Source organism: Polypterus senegalus, chromosome 4, assembly GCF_016835505.1.
Source record: "Polypterus senegalus isolate Bchr_013 chromosome 4, ASM1683550v1, whole genome shotgun sequence".
Lineage (NCBI taxonomy): Eukaryota > Metazoa > Chordata > Cladistia > Polypteriformes > Polypteridae > Polypterus > Polypterus senegalus.
In genome coordinates this window covers 250,099,906-250,111,358 of record NC_053157.1, presented here as the reverse complement: position 1 = coordinate 250,111,358, position 11,453 = coordinate 250,099,906, and the positions used below count along the sequence as shown (strand labels likewise).

General features: G+C 40.2%; 1 protein-coding gene across 1 annotated transcript in view; it reads right to left on the bottom strand.

The window, feature by feature from the left end:
* Positions 1–41: 41 nt before the first annotated feature.
* LOC120528443 (zinc finger protein 567-like) overlaps positions 42–11,453 on the bottom strand; it is a gene marked incomplete at its 3' end in the record, with an annotated part of 31,041 nt that continues 19,629 nt past the window's right edge. The window contains exons 3-5 of the mRNA XM_039752599.1: positions 8,590–9,425; positions 5,441–5,536; positions 42–191 (exon numbers count right to left, since the gene is read on the bottom strand). Coding sequence (XP_039608533.1) covers positions 42–191; positions 5,441–5,536; positions 8,590–9,425 — 1,082 coding nt within the window. The remainder of the gene's footprint in view (positions 192–5,440; positions 5,537–8,589; positions 9,426–11,453) is intronic.

The following is an 11,453-nucleotide window of genomic DNA, read 5'->3' as shown; positions in this document are numbered from 1 at the left end:
AGCTCAGCTTCTCTCCTCTTCAGCTCCTTGATCTCCTTCTCCAGTCTCTCCATGACTCCTTCAGCCTTCTCCTTTTCTCTCTTCTCTTGTTCTCTGATCTTTTCTGTCAATTTCTTGTGGGTTTCCTCAATGCAGTGAATCAGATCAGTGAAGCTTCTTTCATGTTCCCCCATCATTCTTTCCACAGAAAGCTGTTGAATAGGAGAAGAATATTGAATTGAGTCACCTAATTAATAATAAAAGTCACAAAACACTTTTGTTAGTATTTTGATGTTTTAGAGGAGTTTGAATTAGGAGAAGGGTGTCAGGAGTATTCCCTACCTAGTATTCCCGTGGTACTCTGGGTAGCAGCATCTTCTAAAGGCACATGCAGGTCTGTATGGAATATGCAGTCTTAATAAGTGGATCTGTTGGATCTCTGAAAGCCATTTACACAAGCTACTGGGGGATAGCACTATTGTCCTGAGAGGACCCTGGTAGAGTTACACAGGGTGGTCTTTAAAAAGAGCCTCTCCTGGTCATCCTTGGTTAGAGTGTGGAGCAGGACAATGTTAACCTGGAGTGGAGAATGAGAGGGGGTGAAGAAGAAGAAGAAGAAGAAGAAGACGAATAGCTATTGTTGAGAAAAGCTGGTCTGTTATAGGGTAATTGTGTGAAAATAATATATATATATATATAATAGTGCTATTGTGAGAGACTGAAACTGTCAAGCTTAACTTTGGTAGGGCAAATTTTGAGCAGATGCAGTAAAGTCTAAAAAGAATTAACTGGGATAAGCTTTTAAGTGTGGAGACAGTCGAGCAGCAGTGGAACAGGTTTAAAAACGTTTGACATGTAATGCAGGTCAGGTAAAGACCTACATTTGGAATTAATAAGAAATTTAACAAACCTCCACAGTGGGTAAATAAAGAGTTAGAAAAGAAGCTGCAAAGGGAAAAAAACAAACATGATAAGGCATATAAGACTAATACCTCCATTAATCCAAATGAATCTTAGGTGTGTGAGAATATGAGAGCAACCAGTAAGAAGGATATCAGGGAGGCTAAAAGGCATTTAGAGAGGAAAATAACAGATTAGGAGAAAGACAACCCTAAAAGATTCTTTCAGTATTTCAGTAGTAAAAGAGGAGATGAAGTGCATCAGAAATAGTAAAAGGGAATTAAAAAATACAAAGAGTGAACATACTGAGGAATTACAAAGGACTGGAAAATGGCAAATATCATCTCTTTATATAAAAAGGGTGACCAGGAAAATCCAACCAATGATAGGCCAGTAAGCTGAATGTGCATCACAGGAAAATTAATGAAAAGAATTATTAATGATAAGCTTGAGCAGCACGTGGCAGGTACAGGAGTTTCTCTGAACAGTCCGCATAGGTTAAGAAGAGGGAGGTCGTGTTTTACTGTCATCCTGGAATTCTATGAGGAGGCAACAAAAGGATATGACCAGAGTGGAGCAGATGATTATTATTTATCTGGACTTTAAGAAAGTAAGAAAGGTGCCACATTAGAAGTTGAGCATCAAATTAAAAGAAGTTGCAGTTCAGGGTGATGTTTTTAGATGGGTGCAGAATTGGCTCAGACACAGGAAGCGGAGGGTGATGGTGTGAGGAACCTCATCAGAACTGGATGATGTTAACAGTGATGACCAACAGAGGTTACTGCTGGGGCCGCTGCTATTTTTAATATCTATAAATGATTTAGATAGGAATATAAGAAACAAGCTGGGTAAGTTTTCAGATGATACCAAGACAGGAGGATTAGCAGATAATTTGGAAGCAGTTAAATCATTACAGAGGTACCTGGACAGCAGACAGACTTAAGCAGATTTGTGGCAGATGAAATTTAATGTCAGTAAAGTATTACACATAGGAAGTAAAAATTGAGGTTTGAATACACAATGGAAGGTCTGAAAATCGAGAGTACACCTTATGAGAAGGATTTAGGAGTCATAGTGGACTCTAAGCTATCGACTGCCAGACAGTGTTCAGAAGCCATTAAGAAGGCTAACAGAATGGCAGGTTATATAGCGCCTTGATTTGTAGAGTACAAGTCACAGCAGGTTCTGCTCAAGCTTTATAACACACTGGAGAGGCCTCACCTGGAGTCCTGGGTGCAGTTTTGGTCTCCAGGCTACAAAAAGGACACAGCAGTGGTAGAAAAGGTCCAGAGAAGAGCGACTGGGCTGATTCCAGGGCTACAGGGGATGAATTATAAGGATAGATTAAAAGAGCTGAGCCTTTACAGTTTAAGAAAAAGAAGATTACAAGGTGGCATGACTGAAGTGTTTAAAATTATGATGGAAATTAGTGCAGGTCAAGAATGTGACTTTAAAATGAGTTCATCAAGAACACGGGGACACAGCTGATAACTTGTTAAAAGTAAATTTTACAGTAATGTTAGTAAGTTTTTCTTTACACGCAGAACCACAGATTCTTGGAATAAGCTAAAAAGTAGCCTGGTAAACAGTAGGACTTTAGGGACTTTCAAAATTTGACTTGATGTTGTTTTAGAAGAATTAATTAGATAGAACTGCCGAGCTTTGTTGGGATGAATTCCCTATTCTTCTCTAGATTATTCTAAAATTATATATATATATATTTGGACCAGAGTCTAGCATGTAATTGTTGTGTTCTGGTTCAGAGTGTGATGTGTCACCTTGTCAAACCTGTGAGACAGAGATACTAAACATGAGTGTCTAGATGTTGATCAAGGGGTTTCTGATTTTATTTAATTTTATGAACTCTTTGCTTATTAATGTTCACCATTTGTTTTCAATTGAAATTCTAAGAGTTGTAAGACTTTATCTACCAGGTTGCTGTATTTTTCTTTCCTTTATTTTACTTTTTCTTATTACTACTAACTGCCATTGTCACTATGACTCATACTTTAATGGGTCACCAGGTGTCTTTGTGATGAGGGTTAGTGTGCAATTGGGTCACAGTCAGATGTAAGTGCAGAGTATGAGATGCACAATGTCCAAGATCATCAACCCCAAAGCTGGAGGTGTTCAGATGTTTTCAGGACCTTTCAGAACTGCACAGCGACTCTGATATCTTTGAGACAGTAGGCAGGGATGAGGAGCCCTAAAGGTAGTTACAGTCAGAGATTCAATTATTTTGAGAATTGAGATGAAGTTTTGCATCTGATACAGAGAGTCTCACATGCTGTGTTGTCTTCTGGGTACACAGGTAGAAAACTTCTATGGATGGTTGCCAGAGCAGTGCATGATCCAGATGTCATCATCAAACTTATCCAGGGGTCACAGAATAATCAAAATAGGTGGGACAGACTGCCAGTTCTGCAGGACAAATTTAAGAGTTGAGCGTAAAGCTGAGGAACAGAACTGACAAAGTGGTCATCTCAGGACTTCTACCTGTGCCACACCAGTCCATGTGAGATTAGGAAGATTAGAAGGCTTAATACACATCTGAAATGTTTGTGTGGGAAGAAGTTGGGATGGGTAATATTTCAACTGGAGGGGAACTAATGTAAGCTTAATATGTGTCACAAATAAATTAATGAAAGTAATTATAAAGAAAAGACCAAGCAACACAGATCTAGGTGAGGAGTGCCAGTGAGCAGTCAATGACGGTTTAGATGGGAAGTTCATGTTTCACTAATGTGCTGGAATTCTATAATGAAATAAGAAAAGCATAAAATCATAAACCAGTATGGAGGTCAGTCTAGCAGGAGGGCTCACTTTCAGTCACTTGTTCATCCTTGACTGACATTTCTGTGTCTTTACTGGACTGCACACCATATTGAGTGACAAGTTATACTCCACCCAATTTCTTAGAACAGAAGGACGCACCACAGTTGTCTGAATCTGCTGTGTTTATTATTTTAGTACACCTGATGGCGCGGAGTGTATAATGGAAGTCTCTGCTAAATAAATCAGATTGTAAAAGTTCAGTCTGTCCAGGCACAGAAATGTGTGTGAAGAGTTCTTGTTCTGCCGATGAGAACATTCTTATAAATGGATCCTGGAAGAACTGGACATGAAATAGGAAGCAACTCTGGACAGTGTGCTAGTCAAATGTATGTCCAGGTCACAAAGAAATCCACAGTGGAAATCCTAATGGGGCAAATTACAGTCACTGCCAATTAACCAACTTGACATGTGAGGATGTGGGGGACGAACTGGAGATACCAGTAGTGGTAAACACATCATGGACCATGAATGGTGAACTGGAAGGCAACAGAAGTGACCACCGCACCACCTTACTGTCCTTTGTCATTAAATATGAATGACTAAATTGTAGCTCCGCTGCACAGAAAATGCTGTGTGTTTGCCGCTTGTCTGTCTGGTCTGCTTGTGTGGTAATGAAGATAGTCCATACATCCCGTTGGAGGAATAAATGAGTAATTGACAGCGCAGAACACCTGAAGGCTGGACAACTGGTTGTAATAGGAATTTGTATAAATCACACCATTACAAGAAAGGAGAAAGAGAACAACAATTGAAATAAAAAGACCAGAAAACTCGCTAAACAGAGCAGCATCTGTTAAAAGGAGCTCTGTCTTTGAAGACCTGTCTAAATAGGTGAAGGTCAGTGATCGTCTCCAGGGGCGTGAGTCTTGAATGTAATCCCAACTAGCAGACTCGGTGAGCTCACTGCAGTCCATTTATTATAATGGCTCAGGGCTGACTGGGAAAACATTTTACATTTAAATTTTCAGATTCTTTCATTTCCACATTATAATCAGACAACTTGAACTCTGAAGTGTTGTGTGACCTTCAGAAGGGCTGAGGTGTGTATTGCATGGTGTATATTTCTATTCACATGTATGGCGGTTATTATGTATTGAATGTCATTGTCATCTTCATCTTCGTGTTTTTCTTATTTAATTGTTTATTTTTTCCTTCTTTTCTAAAATTGCTTTAAAACTGTCTTTTTGACACATACTGTATACATTCATTTGACTGTTTAGAGCTGATGATATCAATAGATGAATGTACAGCAGGACTCTTTACGGGAAGGTGAGTGGAGCAATCGGCCCATTTCAGCAGATCAGCATGTAAACAGGTGGAGGTGTGCGTTATCAGCATTCAGTCCAGCAGCCTAACACCTTCACTTATGGAGTCCAGTAAAGCTGTGACATATCAGAATGAACAGAGAAAGTCCATTAGGGAATGTTGTGTCGACTGATCCAACTCAAAACATCAGTGCCAATCTTCATCGTGAGTTATTGTTAGGGTAAGTGAAGTCACCTTTGGGTGGAGGAATGAGAAACCGGAGGACATGAGGGTCTTGTGGTCTGAATTCCTAATGACTAAAACATGAAATGCTGTCAGCAGTGAAATGCCATGAAGGACACAATAAATCATCTTGTCTCCTTCTCCATCTTCCTGTCCTCACACGTCATCACCACAAACTCACAACCCTTTTAGTTTTTCTTCTCTCTGTGATATGAAGTGTTGTGTTAATTCCACTCACCTTCATCTCCTCCACTGTCCTCATCGTGTCCTTCAGTTTCTTCTCTCTCTCTTCAAGTCTCCTCCTAATTTCACTCCGTGTCGACCCCAGCTGTTTCTGTTTGGACACACAAGAGGACACATGGGGGTCTCATCAGAATTCTCTTCCACTTTCTCAGCTCGTGGTGTCATTTTGAGTGATTACATTTATACAACACATTTGTTTCACATTCCATGACACAACTTACTGTTTCTGTCACACTTTTCTTCATTTTAACACAGTAGGTGACATTCAGAGATTTAATTAAACAAATATGAATATGACACAAACATTCAAATAAAGGTTTAATTTAACACTTCAACTCAAGATGGAGTTTGGGCTTGAAGAGAGCTACAAATAAAGGAGACAGTCTCAAGGCTCACTGGTGTACGAGTCAGACCTTGAGATTTCGAGGACATCACATCGACAACCAGGACATCAGAGCTTCACACATAAAAACTGAAAAAACCTGCAAACCCAGGAGTCCTCGGATGGCTAAGAACTCCAATTGTAGGACCAACAAGGCCATTGTGGAGTTGAGACTTGTGAGAACTTTTTCAAGTGTTTGGTCATTTTATGGAGTCAAGTAAGATAACTGAGGCCGAGAAGACACAAGTGAGTCTGAGGAGTTCAGGAAAAGTTAAATCTGAAGAGGAGTTTAATGAGCTTAGAGAAATCTGACAAGAAATCAAAGGAGTCACTAATAGAACTACTTAAAGAAAACATTATAACTGAAGATCAGAGAAATAAATAATAACACAAGTGAAAGTTAACTAACTCAGAGTTCAAACATGAAGAAGAGCAAACGAGTCGCACACAGTGGGCTGCTTTATGGCTTGGAGGGCATGTGGCTTGGCTATTTTACAGAGAGGCGAAGAACCAGTTGTCATTGTCAACGTCACAGTAAGTGACAAAAGTGAGAGCAGACTGGCAATTGTGTAAGAAAAGAGTGAAAATGGAGGAGCTGAGATTAGAAGATACCTGGTGGTTTTATCAAAAGTGCTGTCTGTGACACAAGACACTCCTGGGAGGACTGGAGAGATCAGAGAGTTTAACATGAGGCTCACATTGGGTTTAAGATGGAGGGGCACAGGGCTAAGGGGCATCAGGGGGATTTTTACAGCAGATGGCAGCTGCACCCCTGGCATGGGATCCACTGATGTTATGGGAAGGCAAACAAGGAGGTCAGTCGTGGATTTTTAAGAAGGGAGTTTTAGAAGTCGAGGTTTACAAACTCATAATGAGAAACAGGCAGTGATATTAATAAGACTAAGGGATAATCTGGGGTGGATATTAATAGGAAAGTCAAAAATGTAAAAAATATATACTAATACAAAAAACAAATATAGAATCAAACTAGAGAACTGGAAACCAAAAACATAAGACTAATAAATTAAAAGATTATAAAAACAGTAAGTTACAAAAGAGTGAAAACCTCAAATGAGAGTGAAAGTTTACAAAAATAACAGAAGCGTGAGTTTACCGAGTCTTACCAGTCTATGTAGTAGGCCGTGACAATAATAAAAGTGTAAAAAGTAACTTTAAAATGTCTTGTCTACAGGGGATAAGTCAAAATCAAATTGGCAGTACATTTTTAAATAGGAGATCTGAATATGCGAGGTCATCAATAAGAAAACAAATGAATGGCAGAAAATGAAACCTGACCAAGGCCACGATCAGAACTGGATACACAAGATTTAGACATGTCAGTGCGTATTGGTGGTGTAGAATTTCATTAACAACCAACTCCTCCAAATCTGTCAGGGTACAGAGATTTGAGCAGAGAGCATCACGGGTGCTGGCCTGACATTAAGAGGGGGCTACAGACCACCAAATACAGATAAGAGTGTCAAACAGGCAAATACAGCTTTAAATGGCTGAGGCCCCACTTGCTGTAGGTATCTGAACTAATCTGCGCATTCACACCAGAGCGTACATTAAGATCTTATGATTTCAGTCTTCTAAAGAGACCTAAGATTAATAAAACAACAGAGGGAGGTCGAAATTTACACTACGGGTTCTTAAAACTGTGATCTGATTAGCCTGCTCATATAAGAGAGGGCCCCTTCACTCTCAGGCTTACGAGTTGCCACTTTAACCTGGCATAGCTAACAGAGCTGACTGTTAGCTGTGCTTATTATGTCTCTGTTTGTTAGTCATTTGTATAAAAATGTAAATAATATAATCATCATGAACTCTTACCAATCACTCACTATTCTGTTTCTATTCTCATTTCAGTATTCTGCTGTTCCACTTCTCCACTGCCAAGCTGTATAGTAGCCAATGACTGAGACATCTGAAGTATCGGGAGCCTTGGAATTGAAGAGTTAAAGGACTGATCAGCCTGCCCAGCACAGACATGTACGGTAGAAGGACCACCATGAGGTGGAGGGCCAGTAGGCTGAGGTCTTCAGACGTGTCTGACTTCTCTCAGTTCAAAATGGCCACTGAACCTACAGAGGTTTATTTCCTCCAGATGTGCTGACAGTTATTTCTGATTTCCTCTCCTCTGTTGTTAGCTGGCCTTGTCTCAATGATGATATTAATGGAGGTGTCCTGTTTGGTCCTTTCATGTTACTCAGTTGAAGTTGCTTTAATTAATGTCCGTTCAAACTAATCTTTACTTTTATGTGTGTACATATTGTAATTTGTAAAGTTGTCAGCTTGTCTCCAGTGAACTGAGCCTGCAGCGATGAAGACAATACAAAAAGTACTGCAAACTGAAAAATGCCATCTATACTATAAAGCCACTTAAAACTTTGTGTGTATTGTAAGAATTTTAAATCTAATCCGAAACATCAATATTAACTGATATGTGAGTGTAACGTGTCTCTTAGAGAGGCCTGTAGTACTCTAGACACAGGTGATCTGAACACAAAGAACCTCCGCTCAGTTTAATGAGAGCACTCAGCTCACTCGACTGTCCACGGATCACACTGTGCATCTCATCCTGGACTCTTTCATGTCTTCCACCCAGTCTCACCAGGATAGGCTCCAGCTCCATGCTGTCCTATACAAGCAAATTGAGACTCCTCAACATGAAGGAATTTATTTCTCAGATAACCTACATTTATGTATCACTTAACTCATGTTGTTTATTTAGCTTCCATTAAACACTAAACTCCACTTACCTGTTTTCCTTCTCTTTCCGTCTTCAGCTCGACCTTTTCATGACCATCATGTTCAGTCATTCCACACATCATGCAGACACACGTCTCATCAGTTTTACAAAACATCTCTAGACTTTTCTGATGTTTCTCACAGAGTTTCTCCTTCAGATTTCTATCAGGATCAACCAGCTTGTGGTGCTTCAGGGCCGCTACTTCATAGTGAGGCTTTTCTCCTGTGTGGCTTCTTCTGTGGTTCTGAAGACTGCTTTTCCTTGAGAAGGACTTGCCACATTCTGAACAGCAATGAGGTTTTTCTCCCATGTGAATATGTTTGTGCCACTGAAGTTGACTTCTCCATGAAAACGATTTACCACATTCTTGACAGCAATGAGGTTTTTCTCCTGTGTGGAATATTCTGTGTCTCTGAAGATCGTATCTTCTTGAGAACGACTTCCCACAATCTGGACAACAATGAGTTTTTTCTCCTGTGTGGCTTCTTCTGTGGTTCTGAAGACTGCTTTTCCTTGAGAAGGACTTACCACATTCATTACAACAATATGTTTTTTCTCCAGTGTGAATATTCATATGCTTATTAAGATCACTTTTGTGTGTGAATTGTTTGCCACATTCCAAACATTTTTTCCCAGTTTGAATTTGGATTTCTTTCTCCACTTGCTGTCCATCAGTTTTGTTGGTTTCTGTCTGTGTTACTCCAGTAGCAGGGAGAGAACTGCACTGCAAAAAGGCTGCTGTCAGGTTATCTGATCCTCTTGCTGATTTCTTCATACCTTTCTCTTTATATTGAAGACAGGGTTGACCAAATGAAGGTGGAGAGAAACTGCCATTCTTCTGTAAATCTGAAATAACACAAACATTTTAACTATTGTTTTTTCCCTAACACCTTTATCCAACCCGACATAAACATTTGAGACACAATTGGTTACATTTCTCTTGTTCTTAAAACTGGAGCACAGACAGGTCACGTGACTTGCTCATGGTCACATGGTGTCAATGGCTGATCTGAACCTGCAACTTCAGGGTTTGATGTCTAAATTCCAAAACACTACCCGCCTTTAAAAATAAAAGAACCCTACAAGTAAAGTGGTGGCACACTGGTCAGAGTTCCTTCCTCACACGGAGGTGGCATTTATGATCTGAACACTCTGTTTGTGGTCTTTACATGTTCTGCTACAGTCTGTTCAATTTCTCCACCTTTCCCTCATATGAAAAAGACAGCCCTGATCTGATCAATCGATCACAAATCAAAATCAGCCAATTTTCACTCCAAATGACTTGACCGATGATCAGCAAATTAGCTGATCTTAACATCTGATCTTGAATGATAAAAAACATGTAAGACAAAGTTCCAACATTACCAAAATACAGAAACATGTCCTCGCCAGTCTAACAAGTTTGATTACCTTCCAACTAGAGATAACAAATTTGCGGTTTGTAATATTTGTGCAAAAAGAAGTCAGTGATGGAGGATTGTCTGCTAACACTTTCAACAATACAAACCTTATTCAGCATCTGAGAAGTCAACACAAAAGGAACTGGTGTGAAGAATGAGATGTTCAAAGGCTGAGGAGACCAGCTAGCTTAGTGTAGCTCAGACGTCTACTCTCACTCGGCCTCCAATAATGACAGCACTTAGAAAACTCAACCTTATAATACTGACAGCAAGAACGCCAAAGACGTATTGTGACAGCAAAAACAGTGGAATTCATAAGCCTGGACAACCAGCCACGTTCAGTTCTGGAAGATGTCATCTTCTAGATAACTTAGATCCATGATTCCATCTGCCAGTGAGTGTTTGTTGACTAATTTATTAGTTTAATTAATAATCATGCATTAGATGCTTTGACTAAAATCCATTTGATTAGCCTTTCAGTGAATGTGTAAGTAGATGAGAGGAAAGGGATGCAGAGTTTAACTGAGCTGGAAAGTATTCACAGTGCGTCACTTTTTCCACATTTTGTTATGTTACAGCCTTATTCCAAAATGGACTAAATTCTTTTTTTTCCTCAGGATTCTACACACAACATCCCATAATGACAATGTGAAAAAAGTTTACTTTCGGTTTTTGCAAATTTATTAAAAATAAAAAACTGAGAAAGCACATGTACATAAGTATTCACAGCCTTTGGCATGAAGCTCAAAATTGAGCTCAGGTGCATCCTGTTTCCCCTGATCATCCTTGAGATGTTTCTGCAGCTTAATTGGAGTCCACCTGAGGTAAATTCAGTTGATTGGACATGATTTGGAAAGGCATACACCTGTCTATAGAAGGTCCCACAGTTGACAGGTCATGTCAGAGCACAAACCAAGCATGAAGTCAAAGGAATTGTCTGTAGACCTTCGAGACAGGATTGTCTCGAGGCACAAATCTGGGGAAGATTACAGAAAAATCTCTGCTGCTTTGAAGGTCGCAATGAGCACAGTGGCCTCCATCATCCGTAAGTGGAAGAAGTTCAAAACTACCAGGACTCTAAACTGAGTGATCGGGGGAGAAGGGCTATAGTCAGGGAGATGACCAAGAACCCGATGGTCACTCTGTCAGAGCTCCAGAGGTCCTCCGTGGAAAGAGGAGAACCTTCCAGAAGGGCAATCATCTCTGCAGCAATCCACCAATCATGCCTGTATGGTAGAGTGGCCAGACGGAAGCCACTCCTTAGTAAAAGGCACAGGGCAGGCCACCTAGAGTTTGCCAAAAGGCACCTGAAGGACCCGCAGACCATGAGAAACAAAATTGTGTGGTCTGATGAGACAAAGATTGAGCTCTTGGTGTGAATGCCAGGCATCACGTTTGGAGGAAACCAGGCACCACTCATCACCAGGCCAATGCCATCTCTACAGTGAAGCATGGTAGTGGCAGCATCATGCTG